The following is a 19,924-nucleotide window of genomic DNA, read 5'->3' on the forward strand; positions in this document are numbered from 1 at the left end:
GACTTTCAGCATCCTCACTCCGCATCCTCGGTCGGTGGCAGGCTCTCCCGCTTTTGCGACACCTGGCTGCCACGGGTAAAAGACCGTTGGGTGAGAGACATTCTGTCTCACGGTTACAAGATAGAGTTCACCTCTCGTTCCCCGACTCGATTCTTCAGGTCATCCCCGCCTCCCGAACGAGCCGAGGCTCTTCTGCAGGCGCTGGGCATTCTGAAGGCAGAAGGAGTGGTGGTCCCTGTTCCTCTTCAGCAACAGGGCCACGGTTTTTACTCCAACTTGTTTGTGGTCCCAAAGAAGGACGGGTCTTTCCGACCTGTCCTGGACCTGAAACTTCTCAACAAACACGTAAAGACCAGGCGGTTCCGGATGGAATCCCTCCGCTCCGTCATCGCCTCAATGTCCCAGGGAGATTTCCTTGCATCGATAGATATCAAAGATGCTTATCTCCACGTACCGATTGCTCCAGAGCACCAGCGCTTCTTACGCTTCGCCATAGGGAACGAACACCTGCAGTTCGTGGCACTGCCGTTCGGCCTGGCAACAGCCCCACGGGTTTTCACCAAGGTTATGGCTACTGTAGTAGCGGTCCTCCACTCTCAGGGTCACTCGGTGATCCCGTACTTGGACGATCTGTTGATCAAGGCACCCTCTCTAGAGGCATGCCAACACAGCCTCGACGCTACCCTGGAGACTCTCCAGAGTTTCGGGTGGATCATCAATTTTCCAAAGTCAAATCTGACACCGGCCCAATCGCTGACATACCTTGGCATGGAGTTTCATACCCTCTCAGCGATAGTGAAGCTTCCGCTGATCAAGCAGCGGTCACTACAGACAGGGGTACAATCTCTCCTTCAAGGTCGGTCACACACCTTGAGGCGCCTCATGCACTTCCTGGGGAAGATGGTGGCAGCAATGGAGGCAGTTCCTTTCGCGCAGTTTCACCTGCGTCCTCTTCAATGGGACATCCTACGCAAATGGGACAGGAAGCCGACGTCCCTCGACAGGAACGTCTCCCTCTCGCAGGCGACCAAAGCTTCCCTTCGGTGGTGGCTTCTTCCCACTTCATTATCGAAAGGGAAATCCTTCCTACCCCCATCCTGGGAGGTGGTCACGACGGACGCGAGTCTGTCAGGGTGGGGAGCGGTTTTTCTCCACCACAGGGCTCAGGGTACGTGGACCCAGCAAGAGTCCTCGCTTCAGATCAATGTTCTGGAAATACGGGCAGTGTATCTTGCCCTGAAAGCGTTCCAGCAGTGGCTGGAAGGCAAGCAGATCAGAATTCAGTCAGACAATTCTACAGCGGTGGCATACATCAACCACCAAGGCGGCACACGCAGTCGGCAAGCCTTCCAGGAAGTCCGGCGGATTCTGCTGTGGGTGGAAGCCACGGCCTTCACCATCTCCGCAGTTCACATTCCAGGCGTGGAAAACTGGGAAGCAGATTATCTCAGTCGCCAGGGCATGGACGCAGGGGAATGGTCCCTTCACCCGGACGTGTTTCAGGAGATCTGTTGCCGCTGGGGGGTGCCGGACGTCGACCTCATGGCGTCCCGGCACAACAACATGGTACCGGCGTTCATGGCACGGTCTCAAGATCCCAGAGCTCTGGCGGCAGACGCCTTAGTTCAGGATTGGTCGCAGTTTCAGCTCCCTTATGTGTTTCCTCCGCTGGCACTGTTGCCCAGAGTGTTACGCAAGATCAGGGCCGACTGCCGCCGCGTCATCCTCGTCGCTCCAGACTGGCCGAGGCGGTCGTGTTACCCGGATCTGTGGCATCTCACGGTCGGCTAACCGTGGGCACTACCAGACCGACCAGACTTGCTATCTCAAGGGCCGTTTTTCCATCTGAATTCTGCGGCCCTCAACCTGACTGTGTGGCCATTGAGTCCTGGATCCTAGCGTCTTCAGGGTTATCTCAAGACGTCATTGCCACTATGAGACAAGCTAGGAAACCAACGTCCGCCAAGATCTACCACAGGACGTGGAAAATTTTCCTGTCATGGTGCTCTGCTCAGGGTATTTCTCCCTGGCCTTTTGCCTTGCCCACTTTTCTGTCCTTCCTTCAATCTGGACTGGAAAAGGGTTTGTCGCTCGGCTCCCTTAAGGGACAAGTCTCAGCGCTCTCTGTGTTTTTCCAGAAGCGCCTAGCCAGACTTCCACAGGTACGCACGTTCCTGCAGGGGGTTTGTCACATCGTCCCTCCTTACAAGCGGCCGTTAGAACCCTGGGATCTGAACAGGGTGCTGATGGTTCTTCAGAAACCACCATTCGAGCCAATGAGGGATATTTCTCTCTCACGCCTTTCGCAGAAAGTGGTTTTTCTAGTAGCAGTCACTTCACTTCGGAGAGTGTCTGAGCTAGCAGCGCTTTCATGCAAAACCCCTTTCCTGGTGTTTCACCAGGACAAGGTGGTTCTGCGTCCGGTTCCGGAATTTCTCCCTAAGGTGGTATCCCCCTTTCATCTCAATCAGGACATCTCCTTACCCTCGTTTTGTCCTTATCCAGTTCACCAATGTGAAAAGGATTTGCACTTGTTAGATCTGGTGAGAGCACTCAGACTCTACATTTCTCGTACGGCGCCCCTGCGCCGCTCGGATGCACTCTTTGTCCTTGTCGCTGGCCAGCGTAAAGGGTCACAGACTTCCAAATCAACCCTGGCTCGGTGGATCAAGGAGCCAATTATCGAAGCTTACCGTTCGGCTGGGCTTCCGGTTCCCTCAGGGCTGAAGGCCCATTCTACCAGAGCCGTGGGCGCATCCTGGGCTTTGAGGCACCAGGCTACGGCTCAGCAGGTGTGTCAGGCGGCTACCTGGTCGAGCCTGCACACTTTCACGAAGCACTATCAGGTGCATACCTATGCTTCGGCGGATGCCAGCCTAGGTAGACGAGTCCTTCAGGCGGCGGTTGCCCACCTGTAGGAAGAGGCCGTTTTACGGCTCTTACGAGGTATTATTTTACCCACCCAGGGACTGCTTTTGGACGTCCCAATTGTCTGGGTCTCCCAATAGAGCGACAAAGAAGAAGGGAATTTTGTTTACTTACCGTAAATTCCTTTTCTTCTAGCTCTAATTGGGAGACCCAGCACCCGCCCCTGTTTTTTTGTGTACACATGTTGTTCATGTTGAATGGTTTCAGTTCTCCGATATTCCTTCGGATTGAAGTTACTTTAAACCAGTTTATAATTCTTTTTCCTCCTTCTTGCTTTTGCACCAAAACTGAGGAGCCCGTGGGAGCACGGGGGGTGTATAGGCAGAAGGGGAGGGGCTTAACACTTTTGAGTGTAATACTTTGTGCGGCCTCCGGAGGCATAGCCTATACACCCAATTGTCTGGGTCTCCCAATTAGAGCTAGAAGAAAAGGAATTTACGGTAAGTAAACAAAATTCCCTTCGTTCATAGATCAAACTAGTGAATTACTTTATATCCATCACTCAGACTCAAAAATAGATGGGAAGGTAAAAGGTTCCCAAACAAATAACCAAACCAATTTAGCAAAAATGAACCAGAAACGATAGTATAGTCTTTATTAAAGTAAATCAAAGCAAAAAGGGTGTCATTACAGGATGGTTCACTAGATGGCAGCGCCCATCAACAGGAGGAGAAAAGGGGATCATCAAAATGAAAAACTGTTTACAAACCTAAATATAAAGCCAGATCCAAACTCCAGTGTAATAATGCCCAACACAATTATATATGGTTTAAACATAAAGGAATGGATTTGCTGATACAACAATAAAGAGCAATGAATGGAGGGTGAGACTAACCTGTGAACATCTCCTCCTGCTGGAATGGCGCCACCCGCACCCAACGCACGTTTCAGCAAACAGCCTTCACAACATCCATTCCTTTATGTTTAAACCATATATAATAGTGTTGGGCATTATTACACTGGAATTTGGATCTGGCTTTTTATTTTTGTACAGTTTTTTTTGTTTTTTTGTTTTTTTTTCATTTTGGTGATTCCCCTTTTCTCCTCCTGTTGATGGGTGCTGCCATCTAGTGCACCATCCTGTAATGACACTGTTTTTGCTTTGCTTTACTTTAATAAAGATTATTTCTATACTATGGTTTCTGGTTCCTTTTTTGGTAAATTGGTTTGGTGGTACAGTAGAAGCACCGTGGATTGGAATAATGGATATCTCCTGCGCACTGTGCTTCTTTTTTTCTGCAGTATACATAGACGTGGCGCAGCTTTCCGAGCCACAGCAGGGCAATGTATGCTTTCGGAGACGCGGGTGTTCTCAGCGTGGAAAACAGTCCTCAACGACTGGAACCTTGATCTTGGGCACGGACCTCTGCGTTCTCCTGCGGACAGCACTCACGCCTCCACAGGAGCAGACGCGCTGCGTCCAGAACACGGCATTTGTGGATCGTGGGCACATAGCCTTATACTCTGTACATGAGTCGAGCCCGGCCGAGCGACCGGCTGCTGGTTTCGAATAACAAGCACCTGAGCATGGTAGTGCCCGCTCATCACTATTATCTAGTGTGAGTGCCGCTCTCCTGGCTTTCCTCCTACCTTTCACACCATGCTTTGTGGACCGTTTGCTGGCTCTTTGTCCTCCTTTGATGGCTCCTCGGAGTTCTGTCCTCGCCCCTCTCCTTCTCTCTACTCAGCTCCTGTTGGAGAAACCATCAGCAATTTGGCGTCCCATACCATCTGAACGCTGATGAAGCCGTTATACCCATTCTCTCCTGACATCACCACCGACCAGAGATAGCACCTCCTCATATTCTTTTCTGGAGCCATCTTTTCCATTTTCCATATGCCTACACCTCCTTTAAGCCTGCGACTCCCATAGACCTCACAGCACTCTTCCATGGTCCACAGAAGCTCTCAGCAGACCCTTAGTGCACTGCCTACAGGACTGGGTGCTAAGGGTCTCTATATCTCTCTCCTCCACTGATGCCTCCACCCGGTGCCAGTGATTGCACTCATGGCCCTTCCACTATGAAATACAATTTACTCTTATTACACTCGTTGGCAAAGCTCTACAGGGCCGTGCAACGCTTCGACCTCCTCACTCATTTTGGTCTAACACCCTAATAGTGCTCTTCATTCTGCTAATGGTCAAAGACTAATATCCTCCATAATCTGAACCTCCCACTCAATCTCCCAAACGTTTCTCGTGTTGCACCAGTTCTCTGGAATGCTCTATCCCACATTATCGGTGTTTTTATTTCCAGTGTCCTCCGTTTGAAGCTTGCCCTAAAGTGCAATCATTAATCTCACTGTGTTCAGTTTGGTTTTCCTACTTTCAGAACCCGGTTCCCTCACCCTACATGTAAGGGGCCTGGACATACAGATACTGCCTGGTGAGCGGGCTCGTGAATTTTACATGAATGCCCCTAAATATTTTCAAAAAGTCTGGGCCATAAACTACAAACGTTTTTACCTTTCATCACCCGTATTCCCCCATAGATTGTAAGCTCTTGTGAGCAGGGTCTGAAGTCCTCTTCTTTGAATGTCTTACATCTGTAATGTTTGCTGTGGAATATGTTGGCGCTATATGAGTAATTTATATTATGAGTAAGGTATTGTACTTATGTAACAGAATGCATGTCAGGAGCGCTGGCAATGGCGTCTGACAAATCTGTCCGGCATTTTGATAAAAATGAGTGGCCTAAAACACAGATTTATTAATCTCTGCGTGAACTGACTGTGTTTTCTTTATCGTTCCTTTGGAAGACCCAGACCATGGGTGTTTAGCTTCTGCCTCCGGAGGACACACAAAGTACTACACTTAAAAGTGTAACTCCTCCCTCTGAGCTTATACACCCCCTGGTAGCCAGTCCTAGCCAGTTTATCGCTTTGTGTTCAGGAGGCATACATCCACACATGCATTCTCATCTGATTGTTTGACTTTTGGAAAGAGTTTGAAGAAAAGCGGGTCCATGTCTGGACTCCCGGCATGTCCCTTCTCACCCCACTGTGTCGGCAGTGTTGTTAAGGTTGATTTACAAGGCTGAAGCCTTACATGCCGTGCTCTTTCACCATCCCTCCTGGGCTCTGGCTTGAAGTGGGAGCCAGCACGGTCTCCATGCCTGGCAGGAGTCCGGTCTCCATCCACAGCCCCTTGAGGATTCTGTTGGACCGGAGCACTCATCCCCAGGGACATGGCCCTGCGTCTCAGCAGCTAAGTACCTGAGACGTTTATGTTGGGGGGTCCCGATTCTTTATTATAAGGGGAGAGTATGCTGTATGTGATTGTTTTTAACTTTTCCGGCGGGTTCTCCAGCTTTTGCCCGAGAACCGCGCCGATGGTGCCTGCTTGTCGGCCTCGCCGCTTAAATTTAGGCCCCGGCTTCGCCGGAGGCCTAGTTTCGTTTTCCTGCCCTCACATGTCACTCATGCAGAGGGACAGGTTCGGCTCCTCCCGGCGACCGTTCTACACAGGAGAGGGACACTCCCCACTGCTGGGGCGTCCCTCCTTCTCGGCAGGTCTCTATAGCCCTCCAGTTCCCGCTCTTTTATAGGAACACCCCTAGTCCCGCCCCCTCTCTTCGCTCCGGCGGCCATTTCTCAGGCAGAGTTCACTCTGCTCTGGGACATCCTGCATTCTGCATCTCTGCTGAGGTGCTGCTCTCTGGGGGACCGGGCTTCGGGATCTGGAGGGCACACAACACCGCGCTCAGCGGTCTGGTAAGCCACAGCCGGTCTCCGGTTGTGGACCTCTGTATACCAGCAGCATGTCTCAAGGAGCAAGGCCCAGTGGTCTCTCAGGCTGCTGCTGCACCTGTGATTGAACCCCCGGCCTGGGTAGAGTCCTTTTCTAGGTCCATATCCCAGTCATTTGCTGAGTCCATGGGACTTTTGTCCAGGACTTTGATGAATATGCATCAGCCTCCCTCACAGGGTGCCTCTAATACTCTTGACAGAGGACTCCTATCCACTGACCTCCGTCCATCAGAGCTCACGGAGGATTCATCATCTGATCCCAGACCCCGTCCTTCTAAGAGAAGGCGCAGGGTTTCCTCCCCCTCCCCATCCCACGGCTCTGTCTCAAGAGCTGACTCTCAAGATGAGGAGGATGCCCTCACGGGGGGCTCGGAGGCTATGTATCCCATCGATTTCTCTGAGGGTGACTCAGATGTTAGTGATTTGATTGCTTCTATTAATTCTGTACTGGATCTCAATCCGCCAGTGTCAGAGGAGCAACTCTCTTTGGCAGAAAAACATCAGTTTACCTCGCCTAAGAGAGTGAAGAGTGTGTTCTTTAACCACTCCAGTTTTCAGACCGCTGTGACCAAACCCAGGGCCTGCCCTGACAAACGCTTTCCAAAGCGTGGTTCTGATGACCGGTTTCCATTTCCGCCTGAGGTGGTCAAGGAGTGGTCTCACTCCCCAAAGGTAGACCCTCCGGTGTCTAGGCTATCAGCCCGGACCGTTGTGTCGGTGGCTGACGGCACCTCACTTAAAGATTCCACTGACCGTCAGATTGACCTTCTGGCCAAATCTGTGTATGAAGCTGCGGGGGCCGCGTTTTCCCCGACTTTTGCAGCAGTGTGGGCTCTCAAAGCCATCTCTGCTTCTCTAGAGGAGATGCATTCCCTCACCAAGGAATCTATGCCTGAGATGGTTACCTTAACTGCTCAGGCTTCAGCTTTTTCATCTTATGCCATGTTGCCATGCTAGAGGCTGCTCACCGCACTGCGGTGACTTCAGCTAATTCTCTTGTTATCCGCAGGATTTTGTGGCTTCGAGAGTGGAAGGCAGATGCTTCTTCCAAGAAGTTTCTTGCTGGACTCCCTTTTGCTGGGTCCCGGCTGTTCGGTGAACAGCTGGATGAAATCATTAAAGAAGCTACTGGCGGGAAGAGTACTTCCATGCCACAAACCAAGACCAGGAAACCCGCCCAGGGTAGGAATCAATCGAGGTTTCGTTCCTTTCGTTCCTCCAACTGGTCATCCTCTAAGCCTTCCGCCTCGTCCGCTAACTCAGCCAAGGATCAGAAATCCAACTGGCGCCCAAAAGCGCGTCCGCAGAAGACCGCAGGAGGTTCTGGCACTAAGGCAGCTTCCTCATGACTCTCGGCCCGCTCCAGCCACGTCCTTAGTCGGTGGCAGGCTCTCCCACTTTGGCGACGCTTGGTTAAAGCAAGTCTCCGATCAGTGGGTGAGAGACATCATATCTCACGGCTACAGGATAGAATTCTCTTCCAGCCCTCCAAACAGATTTTTTCTCTCAACTCCCCCCTGCTCCAAGGCCGCCGCCTTCTCGCAGGCCGTGGCGTCCTTGCAGGCAAACGGAGTAATTGTACCAGTTCCCGCTCAGGAACGGTTCAGAGGTTTTTACTCAAATCTCTTCCTAGTTCCAAAAAAGGACGGTACCTTCCGGCCCATCCTGGATCTCAAGCTTCTCAACAAGCATGTCCGGGTGCGGCATTTTCGCATGGAGTCTCTGCAATCAGTCATTGCCTCTATGACCCAAGGGGAGTTCCTGGCGTCCATCGACATCAGAGATGCCTATCTACATGTGCCAATCGCAGTGTCACATCAGCGTTGGTTACGTTTTGCGATAGGAGAGGATCATTTCCAATTCGTGGCTCTCCCCTTCGGGTTAGCCACGGCCCCTCAGGTATTCACCAAGGTCATGGCGGCAGTGATTGCGGTCCTGCACCTCGTGGGGTTAGCAGTGCTTCCTTATCTGGACGACCTTCTGGTCAAGGGTCCATCCAGCGCAGACTGTCAGCGGAGTGTTTCGCTCACTCTCGCCACCCTAGCCCAATTCGGGTGGATTGTCAATCTTCCCAAATCCACTCTGACTCCGACCCAGAGTCTCACGTACCTAGGGATGCAGTTCGAGACTTTGCTGGCACTTGTGAAGTTGCCCTTAATCAAACAGCAGTCTCTCCGGCTAGCGGTGCGCTCTCTCCTGAGGCCCCGCCGTTATTCCCTCAGGTGCTTGATGCAGGTGCTGGGTCAAATGGTGGCTTCTATGGAGGCGGTTCCCTTTGCCCAGTTCCATCTGCGTCCTCTGCAGCTGGACATTCTCCGCTGTTGGGACAAGCGGCCTTCCTCCTTACAGAGGTTAGTGGTTCTGTCGCCACGGACCAGGAGCTCTCTTCAGTGGTGGCTTCGACCCCTCTCCTTGTCCCAAGGGCGCTCCTTCCTGGCTCCGTCCTGGGTGATTCTCACCACTGATGCCAGCCTATCCGGCTGGGGAGCGGTACATCTCCACCACAGAGCTCAGGGCACTTGGACTCCGTCCGAGTCAGCCCTTTCAATCAAAGTGCTGGAAACCAGAGCTGTGCTTCTAGCTCTCCTAGCCTTTCACCACCTGTTGGCGGGCAGGCACATTCGAGTCCAGTCAGACAACGCGACAGCGGTTGCCTACATCAATCACCAAGGCGGGACACGCAGCCGCCTGGCAATGTTGGAGGTCCAACGCATTCTTCAATGGGCGGAGGACTCCAAGTCCACCATATCCGCAGTCCACATCCCTGGCATAGAAAACTGGGAGGCAGATTATCTCAGCCGTCAATCCGTGGACGGTGGCGGGTGGTCCCTGCACCCGGCAGTGTTTCAGTCAATCTGCCGCAAGTGGGGCACTCCGGACGTGGACCTAATGGCATCCCGTCACAACAACAAGGTTCCGGTTTACGTGGCTCGCTCCCACGATCCTCAGGCCTTCGCCGCGGACGCTCTGGTTCAAGACTGGTCCCAGTTTCGTCTGTCCTATGTGTTTCCCCCTCTAGCTCTCTTGCCCAGAGTCCTGCGCAAGATCAGAATGGAGGGCCGTCGAGTCATCCTCATTGCACCGGACTGGCCCAGGCGAGCTTGGTATCCGGACCTTCTCCAACTGTCCGTGGAGATGCCGTGGCATCTTCCGAACCGTCCAGACCTGCTCTCGCAAGGTCCGTTTTTCCGCCCGAATTCTGCGGCCCTCAAATTGACGGCGTGGCTCTTGAGTCCTGGATTTTGACGGCTTCTGGTATTCCTCCTGAAGTCAACTCCACTATGACTCGGGCCCGTAAGTCTTCCTCCGTCAAGATCTATCACAGGACTTGGAAAATTTTTCTGTCCTGGTGTCGCTCTTCCGGCCATTCTCCTTGGCCTTTCTCGTTGCCGACCCTTCTGTCTTTTTTACAGTCCGGTCTGCAGCTAGGACTGTCCCTCAACTCTCTCAAGGGACAAGTCTCAGCTCTGTCAGTGCTGTTCCAGCGGCGTCTCGCCCGGCTGGCTCAGATCCGCACCTTCATGCAAGGTGCGTCTCACATCATTCCGCCTTATCGGCGGCCCTTGGATCCCTGGGACCTTAACTTGGTCCTCACGGTATTGCAGAAACCCCCCTTTGAGCCTCTTAGGGAGGTTTCTTTGTATCGTCTTTCTCAAAAGGTGGCCTTTCTAGTTGCCATAACTTCCCTCAGGAGAGTCTCTGATTTGGCTGCGCTCTCCTCGGAGTCACCTTTTTTGTTTTTTCACCAAGACAAGGTAGTTCTCCGTCCGACCCCGGACTTTCTTCCTAAGGTGGTCTCTCCCTTCCACCTTAACCAGGATATTTCCTTGCCTTCCTTCTGTCCGGCCCCTGTTCATCGCTTTGAGAAAGCGCTGCATACTCTAGATCTGGTGCGTGCTCTCCGGATTTATGTGGCTCGCACCGCTGCGCTTAGGCGGTGCACCTCTCTTTCTTTTTGTGCTAACCACAGGGCGGCGCAAGGGCCTCTCTGCTTCTAAGCCGACCTTAGCCCGTTGGATTAGATCGACCATTTCGGACGCCTACCAGAGTACTCAGGTGCCTCCCCCGCCGGGGATCAAAGCACACTCGACCAGAGCTGTCGGTGCCTCTTGGGCTTTTAGGCACCAGGCTACGGCTCAACAAGTCTGTCAGGCTGCCACTTGGACTAGCCTGCATACCTTTTCGAAGCACTACCAAGTGCATGCTCATGCTTCGGCAGATGCGAGCTTGGGCAGACGCATCCTTCAGGCGGCTGTCGCCCACTTGTGAAATTAGGCCCCGCCTACTTCTTAGTTTTTTCTGTTTATTCTCACCCAGGGACAGCTTTGGAACGTCCCATGGTCTGGGTCTCCCAAAGGAACGATAAAGAAAAAGAGAATTTTGTTACTTACCGTAAATTCTTTTTCTTATAGTTCCGTATTGGGAGACCCAGCTCCCTCCCTGTTGCCTGTTGGCAGTTTCTTGTTCCGCGTTTTATCACCGGCTGTTGTCGTGGACAGAGTCTCCGGTTGTTCTGGTTCTTACTCGGTTCTACTTGTGGGTGGCTATTCTCCTTCAGCTTTTGCACTAAACTGGCTAGGACTGGCTACCAGGGGGTGTATAAGCTCAGAGAGAGGAGCTACACTTTTAAGTGTAGTACTTTGTGTGTCCTCCGGAGGCAGAAGCAACACCATGGTCTGGGTCTCCCAATACGGAACTATAAGAAAAAGAATTTACGGTAAGTAACAAAATTTTCTTTTTTTCCTTTTTTTGCAGTCCTCCCAATGACAAGAAATCAATCTGTTCGGTGGAAGGAGAGTGGAATGGCGTCATGTATGCAAAATATGCAAATGGGGTAAGGGACACAATATCCATAGACCTTTTCAGTGCTCCAGGGAGAAGATAATCCAGCATCCAGTTACAGAAATTTAAAACATCAATTTTTATTCAGAAAAAAGTTAAAATTCCATGTTCCATAGTTACATTAAAAGCTCATCATAGCAGGTGTAAAAATGGATACGCGTTTCGGACGTATGTGTCCTTAGTCTAGATAACACTATGCAAAATGACCAGTGCTCCAGTCTCATAGTTACATTTCAGTCTTAAATTTGCAGATCACTTACTATAGTTATATAGAATATGAAAGTCTATCCATATGATGCTTTAGTTGTCTACGCAGTGTCTTAAGGGGGCAGCCCGTCTTAGTGGTGTATCAGGACAGGCTGCAGTCTGAAGCAACAAGCTCCTGAGACCTGTGTCTCAACTGACACCGAGGACAGGAATTGTAAGCGCACACTGGTGAGCAGCCGGAGCAGGACAATGACTGGAAATAAATACCCCCCCCCCCCCCCATGCTGACTGTGCAGAGGACTGTGACTGAAGAAAATAATCCTTTGTGTTCGATCAGCGGAGGAGAATATTTGCACTGATGTCACCGCTTTACCATACAGCAGCTCTGTCAGTTGAGACACCGGAAGAGCTGCGGTCTGAAGAAACACCGCTCCCGAGACCTAACACAGCGCTTAGGAAGGGTTGCCGTTTGAATTATGTGACGGGGCCATTTTATTACATTCATAAAGTAACAAATTAGAGCAGTGGCAAGTAATGAACACAAATTATGATTGTTGCCTTCTTTAACCATTCAAGGTAATAATATCTGAAATATAGATATAGATGAATATAGACACTGACACTAGCAACCTTCACTCATAAGCAGCGATAATCTCATTATCCTTCTGAGCCAAAGTTTTATATACTGACTTTCTTATATAATTTATTTTATTTTTATTTACAGGAAAATGTAGTTTTTATAGATACCAAGAAAATGCCTATAGTCAAGAAAAGGGTTCGGAAGTTGGAGGATCAGATAGACCATGAATCCAGGAGGTGAGCGGTCCTGCTCGTTGTTACTATTCCACCCCTTATATTTGTGACTGAACCACACAGCAGAGAGATTTAGCACCGTAAAGCCGCTTACAAAATGTGCGCACCTAACGTTGGGCACTGTGCACACCGGACTGATGCACCAGGTTTATTAATATAAAGCCGTTCTCCACCTTTGTGGACTTTTTTTGCTTTTTTTTTTCCCCTAAATCCATGCACAATTGGGTTTCTCTAATGGTTCTGCGCCCTCTGTAGTCTGTGCTGCACTGTCTATTGGTAGCTGCAGAATAAGTTAACTGAATATCAGTCAGTGAGCTCATTCAGATGGAGTACAGGCGAGTTTGTAATTATATATAATATACTTTTATTTTAATTTACATCAAAGTTGCATGTGCAGCAAAATGAAACCTCCTAAATGCAAAACAAGATTTTTTTACCTTTTTAAATATCTACATTTAAGTAAAAAATAAATGTGACCAAAGTTGGATTTTGCTTTTTAATGTGCACTCGACTTTTGTCAGATTATGGAGAGATGTCACATACAACTTAAAAGTCAGAGACATTGAAGCAGCCACGGAGGCGAAGCACCGGCTAGAAGAGAAGCAGCGGACGGAGGCGCGGGAGCGCAAAGAGAAGGAGGAGCAGTGGGAGACGCGGGTAAGTGCCGCCGCCTCGTCTGTGTGATGAGGGTGAATGTATAATTCCACCTTTGCAGGTATTTTAGGAAAGTATTAGGAAATGGTTTGAGTATCATATTTGGGTATAGGGCCGGTGTAATGCTGCACCCCTTTTTGGATTTCCTCTGCCAGGCTTTGCAGGGAACCGCACCTGCCCCCAGTCACATGTATGGAGCTGTGCTGTGGTTCTCCTGCGTAGGACGTTCAGCTGTGCAGAGCGATCACTGAGGCATTAAATCGACATGTGACTTCCAAACCATTGTATATTCACCATAGCATTTGCAAACCTTCTCATTGTCATTCTTCAGGAGCGCACCGCTCTTCTGCCGCCCGCCTTCCTGTTTTGCCGGGAGCGGTGCGCTCCTGATAATTGACAGTTCGGACTTGTAGTTGAGCTACTGGTCCAATCTGTACTTTTTTTATGCTAAAAGCAGTGACCGCTCTGCATCTGCTGCGTCAGAGGAGCGCCGAGCACTGAATGTGGCTGCATCCAGAAAATACGGCCAACGTCACAGCAGCGCTGGCCAGGCTCACAGCAAAGAGTTTGCAAACGATGCTCCTTGCTTAGGAAACCGACCACCACTGATAGATTGCAGAGGAGATACTTACATCTCTTATATGATACTTCTAAGCAATGTTGTAATCAATGCAAATGGTTAACCCTTACTGCTATGTAGTGTCTCTGCCCACTCAACCCCCCCCCCCCCCCACCACCCCTGGAAAGCCTGGAGGATCATTCACGTCTATCTGTGGACTTTTGGCCGAGCAGAAAGTACAGAACAAAGTTCTGTTAGTGATAAGAGAAGTGAAACAAACCATGAATTCCCCCAACATTTCCACACAGGTCAGAGAATGACCCGAAAAACAATGTATTCTCTACAATTCAAATCTGTAACTGTACAATATATGAGAATATAATAGGAGAGAATAATGGTGATTAGCAGCGGATACACAAAATTACTGTATAAGTACCATATTTTTTGGATTTTAAGATGCACTTTTCCTTCCAAAAATTTGGGAAGAAAATGAGGGGTGCGTCTTAAAATCTAAATGTAGCATACCAGAGGGTGATGAAGAGGGGTCAGAGAAGGCAGGGACTATGCTGTGCGGTGCTGCTCTGTGCAGCTCACTCAGCTTTGTGCATTGCGGCGGGGCTCTGTGCAGCTCATTCAGCTCTGTGCATTGCGGCGGGGCTCTGTGCAGCTCACTCAGCTCTGTGCATTGCGGCGGGGATCTGTGTGCCGGGCGGCGAGGGCCATTCTGAAGATGTTGGCAGTGAGGTCTTATAATGGTGCTTAGAGTCAGTGTGTGCACAGATGGAGCTCTCGGCTCAAGCTCTAATCTACGTACGTGCTAACTCCAGCCACCATTATCTGAAGAAGCCCTCACCACCGACCTCTTCAGAATGGCCCGTGACTCACCACCCGCCGCACAGAGCACTGCAGAGAGTATCTGAGCCCCCCTCTGTACCACTCGCAGCATCGCAGTACTCCAATACTGCCCCTGCCTCCTGGGACCTTCTGAGCCGCTCCACCACCGCCGCTCCCCCCTGGTGAGTATGGCTGTCACAGAATTACACTTTAAAATATGTGGCCTTCATGGTTCTCTCAGCCAAAAAGGTTCCCGACCCCTGCCCTAGACCGTACTGTCCCGAGGTTATATTGTCCATTACAATCAACCCCTGACATCTTGGGGTCTTTGATTTTAGAGCTTCTGTAAATGCTGACTCTTTACTTAGTGATTACTTATAATTTTGTGAAACATCAAGTTGAAGAGTCTTTTCTAAAAAATCTACTACTTTATTTTAGAATAGAGCTTATTGGGGTTCTTAAAGGGATACTGCATAATTTGAAATTACCGTATTTTTCGGACTATAAGACGCACCCTGGTTTTAGAGGAGGAAAATAAAATTTTAAGCAAAAAATGTGGTCATGACACACTTATGGGGCGAGGATCTGCTACTGACACTGTTACGGGGTAATGTCCTGCTCATACACTCCCCAGCCTGCTATATACCCTCATCCTGCTCATATACTCCCTCATCCTGCTCATATACTCCCTCATCCTGCTCATATACTCCCTCATCCTGCTCATATACTCCCTCATCCTGCTCATATACTCCCTCATCCTGCTCATATACTCCCTCATCCTGCTCATATACTCCCTCATCCTGCTCATATACTCCCTCATCCTGCTCATATACGCCCTCATCCTGCTCATATACTCCCTCATCCTGCTCATATACTCCCCATGCTGCTCATAATATACTCCCCAGCCTGCTATATACCCTCATCCTGCTCATATACTCCCTCATCCTGCTCATATACTCCCTCATCCTGCTCATATACTCCCTCATCCTGCTCATATACTCCCTCATCCTGCTCATATACGCCCTCATCCTGCTCATATACTCCCTCATCCTGCTCATATACTCCCTCATCCTGCTCATATACTCCCTCATCCTGCTCATATACGCCCTCATCCTGCTCATATACTCCCTCATCCTGCTCATATACTCCCTCATCCTGCTCATATACTCCCTCATCCTGCTCATATACTCCCTCATCCTGCTCATATACGCCCTCATCCTGCTCATATACGCCCTCATCCTGCTCATATACGCCCTCATCCTGCTCATATACTCCCTCATCCTGCTCATATACTCCCTCATCCTGCTTTATACCCTCATCCTGCTCAAAAACTCCCCATGTTGCTCATAATATACCCCTATCCTGCTATATGCCCTCATCCTGGTGTATGGCCGCATCCTGTGGCACATAAAAAAAAATAAACGTTCATACTCACCTCACTCCCGCAGCACCGCTCCTCTTACCGTCTGTCAGCGGCAGCGCCGCTGAATGCAGCCGGCCCCCTGCAGCATCGCGATGTCCTCTGGTGGTCTGTGCCGGCGGCTGCGTGTGGACACGTGCGCACAGCGATGACGTCATCGCTGTGCGCGCCGCTAGTCACGCAAGTCAGATGACCGGACAGACGGGAGGAGGAGCGATGCTGCAGGGGAACGGTGAGTAATCTGTACTGATTCACTGCCCTCCCGCACTGATGATGATGTGCGGGGGGCAGTGAATACAGCCGCACATGATCACCCAAGGGCTGCAGTTGACAGGGATAATCATGCGGGCCGACTGTTTATCCCTGCCCATCCTCCCACCCACCTATCAGTGCCGGCTTCACCGCTGAGAGATGGGCGGGAGGATGGGCGTACATATTAAATGAGTGGGCCCACGTGGTCACGGCAGGCGCTGCTACAGCCTTCTCGTGCCCCCGATGACCCGTTCCACCGCAGCACCCTCATTCCCCGCAGCCACAGTCAGACCATAAGACGCACCCCCAACTTTCCCCCAACATTTGGGGGGAAAAAAGTGTGTCTTATGGTCCGAAAAATACGGTAGCTGTATACATTAAATTCCCATCAGCCGGTATCATACGTAATGAGCAAGAAGCTAAAATTGAAAAAAAAACAAAAAAAAAAACTTCGTGGAATTTTACTATTTACAATGGGACAAAGCCTCTTTAACACTAGAAGTCCCAGAGAGGGGTCATTTAACATTTCTACCTTTTGGAAACAATGGAGCTCAACATTTCTGGGACTTCTAGTGTTAAAATGTAACAATGTCTTACTTGTTAGGAATGTTCGATTCCACTTTACGCAAACAATTGATATAAGCGCCATTTAGTAGAACGCGTTCCTGTAAATAATGGCTGACGTCTTCTCGTTTTAGCTGTTCCACGAGGATGGCGAGTGCTGGGTGTACGATGAACCGTTGCTGAAGAGGCAGCCTTCCCTCCGGCATTAAGTGGCTTCCAGAACAATTGTAGCAGAACCTCTTCTCAAAATAAAAGTATAATCTGAAGCCCAGAACGGAAGGTGTTCTCATATTTCTAGATGAAGATCTTCCCTGTGGTGCCGAGACCCCTTGCACCGCAGCGGTTCCTTACTCAGGGATACTGGACTTCTACGGAGCGACAATTCAAGCAGGGCACGGTGACCCGCCAGCATTGTGTTCATGTTCACGCTATAAGAAAATGTTATTTTTTATTTCATTTTTTTTTTATTTTTCTTATTCTGGTCTTTTTCAAATGTACGTGTGACCTGTTGGCAGTGAAGGCAGCTATTCTATGAGCTGGAAAATGATTGCGGTGAATGCAGCCCATCCGATCACTTCATGGGTGACAATATTGGCGATGCCCACAGAATGGCTGCCGCCATTGTAGGAAGGCAACAAGTGCACTTTAATGTAAAGAACTGACCTGGGCAACCATGTAAAATGCATTGTAAAGACTCGCCCGGACGCCCGCTCCGCTGGTGATCACAGGACCGGATTACTCCTCTGTATCCATATACGTTTTCAGTTTCCTCTTCTGTATATAATATAAATCTGGCATTTTATTATACTATGTAATAATTCCAAAAAGTTATACAACTTTACTTTCAGCATTTATTATCTGCCCTCCTGTACTCTCGGATGTTTACATCTGCCTCCCCCATATCACCGATTCCACCACATTTACCGTACTCCTTTTTTTTTTTTTTTTTTTTTTTTTTCTTGCCCCAAAATCTGGTCTTGCCTTTGTATTTATTTCCTAATGAAATGTTAGAGCAAATTATTTTATTAGATTTGCATTTATGATTTGCAATTAAATTCTAATCTTCAGAAAATTGATGTTTTTGTAGTATTTTTTTTTTTATTTAGTTTATTATAAAACGACTTGGGGTCATTAAGTAATGGGGGATACGAGGAGCAAAACAGCATCCGCATGATGCAAGAAATTCTAGGAAATCTGTATGTTCCCATTTACTCATAAGAAGTGATCTGAGCACATTGATTCATATCCATCTTTCAAGTAAATGCATCCACGGGACTGGAAGCTGCAACATTCCCGGCACCATGTCACATCCTAGGAGAGAGAGAGGGGTTAGCACCACAATTGTCAGCAAAACATGAACATAAAACAGCAAGTGAAAGTAAAACCACAGTATAAACTTGCAAAAGTGAGAAAATACAAGCAATGTTCATTGCTCTTCATAAACCACCAACGAAGGGATACCCCCACTGGTGCCATTGTAAAGTATAGATCTTATAGCGTCTGCAAAAACAAAGACTTGCCCTCATGGACAATTCAGAGATGGGCAGGGTAAATTGTGTATTATAGGATGCTATGATCCCAGAGTAGCTTCTTGACTTTTCTGTGGACCTCCAGAAGCAAAAAGGTCAAGAGATGGAGATAGTGGCGTTGTCATATTTGAGAGCCTTTCTGCCTGGCAAAGCATAGAGCCGTATCTCTGCCTTTTGCAGGTGAGGAGCCTTGCTAGAAATTGCCTGGGAGGAGCCCCTGGAGGGAGAGGTCGTGATGGGACCCTATGAGCCCGTTTCACTGCAAAGGTCAAGGAGAACTCTCTTGCCAGGGTGGTCCTGAGCCACTCTTCCCAGGAATTGCTCCGGTTATTGTCCCTCCGAACGCTCCAGGAGGCCCATAACACTGATATCGTTCCAGCGCATCCTATTTTCAATATCGTCTGCCTTTTGTCGCCAAGAATTCTTTGATCCTGCCAACTTAGTTAGCTTGGAGGCCATAAGAGTCACCGTATCTTCAACATGGGATATGACCCCCCCCCCCCAGGGCCTGCAGATCCTGACGGAGGAGTCCCACCTCGGCATGCACTTCCTCTATCTTTCCCGTCAGGGTGGTCTTGCAGAGAGATATGGCCTGGAGCAGCTGGTGGGAAACTTGTTTTAAAGTTAGATCCGCTCTCCCCTGCTCCTTTTATTACCAGGGGACTGGTTCTTGCAGATCTCCAAGCATTTGGATGCAGTAGGAATTCCCACTTAGGACCTGTGGGGTGTCCGAGGACAACCCCCCCCCCCATGTTGTATATAGAAGATGGATGGTGTATAATCACACACAATAGGGATCTCCCAGACCGATGGAACCACGACAGCGCAAAGACTGACGCAGGTGATATAGCTGCAAGGTGTCTGGAGCCTGTTGCACAGTCCCAGTTGCAGCCTGTATGGCTGATTGACAAGTCATTGAAACCCACCTCCACAGCCGGGGAGGGGATGGGTCCCACCACCTCTAGGATCCCCTATAGGCCACCTTTGTTCACAGGGTCCAAGTGGGACTTATGTCCAGGTCGCACTGCAGGATCAAATGCAGGGGGAGAACAGCAGTGAGAAAGGTGGCCAGCGGCATAGATTACCGATTACCGGGTATAGAGAAAGATCACTGGGACGGATCTCAGGGCACTCCCCGCTGTACTCCCCGCAGCTTGATTCCGGATGCTGCACCGCTGGGTCCTCTGATGCCGTCCTACAGCAGTGAGTGAAGGAGGATCCTCCAGCACTATGTCCTGGGCCTCCTGCGGCGCCATAATAAAGATGGCCGCCGCCCCTCTCTGTGGGGGAGCAGCTTGACCAAAGCGTGTGTGGTCCCCGACTGACCGGATCATTCCCTCGTCCCTCCTTGGAGGTCTGAAGGGACCTGCTACCCAGGAGCGTGTCACCGGGTGCAGATTAGCCTGGCCAAGCAGAGGGGTGTTTTTTCACAGGATGGCCTCAGGATGCTGGGAGCTCCCTTCAGACACGTCCACGCTACATAGCGGCGCCCTCCAATATTAAGTGCTTTGATTCCAAATCAAATTTTACATTTTTTAATTTGCTCTTCCCACCACGAAATGCAGAGACCCC

At 49.9% G+C, this 19,924-nt stretch overlaps 1 protein-coding gene across 7 annotated transcripts in view; it reads left to right on the forward strand.

The window, feature by feature from the left end:
* OSBPL9 (oxysterol binding protein like 9) overlaps positions 1 to 17,897 on the forward strand; it is a 155,741-nt gene extending 137,844 nt beyond the window's left edge. For all 7 annotated transcript variants that reach the window (XM_075320562.1, XM_075320563.1, XM_075320564.1 and 4 more), the window contains 4 exons: positions 11,434 to 11,512; positions 12,452 to 12,543; positions 13,062 to 13,197; positions 16,958 to 17,897. In XM_075320562.1, coding sequence (XP_075176677.1) covers positions 11,434 to 11,512; positions 12,452 to 12,543; positions 13,062 to 13,197; positions 16,958 to 17,032 — 382 coding nt within the window. In that variant the 3' untranslated portion in view covers positions 17,033 to 17,897. The remainder of the gene's footprint in view (positions 1 to 11,433; positions 11,513 to 12,451; positions 12,544 to 13,061; positions 13,198 to 16,957) is intronic.
* The last annotated feature ends 2,027 nt before the right edge of the window (positions 17,898 to 19,924 follow it).

Source organism: Anomaloglossus baeobatrachus, chromosome 8 (assembly GCF_048569485.1).
Source record: "Anomaloglossus baeobatrachus isolate aAnoBae1 chromosome 8, aAnoBae1.hap1, whole genome shotgun sequence".
Lineage (NCBI taxonomy): Eukaryota > Metazoa > Chordata > Amphibia > Anura > Aromobatidae > Anomaloglossus > Anomaloglossus baeobatrachus.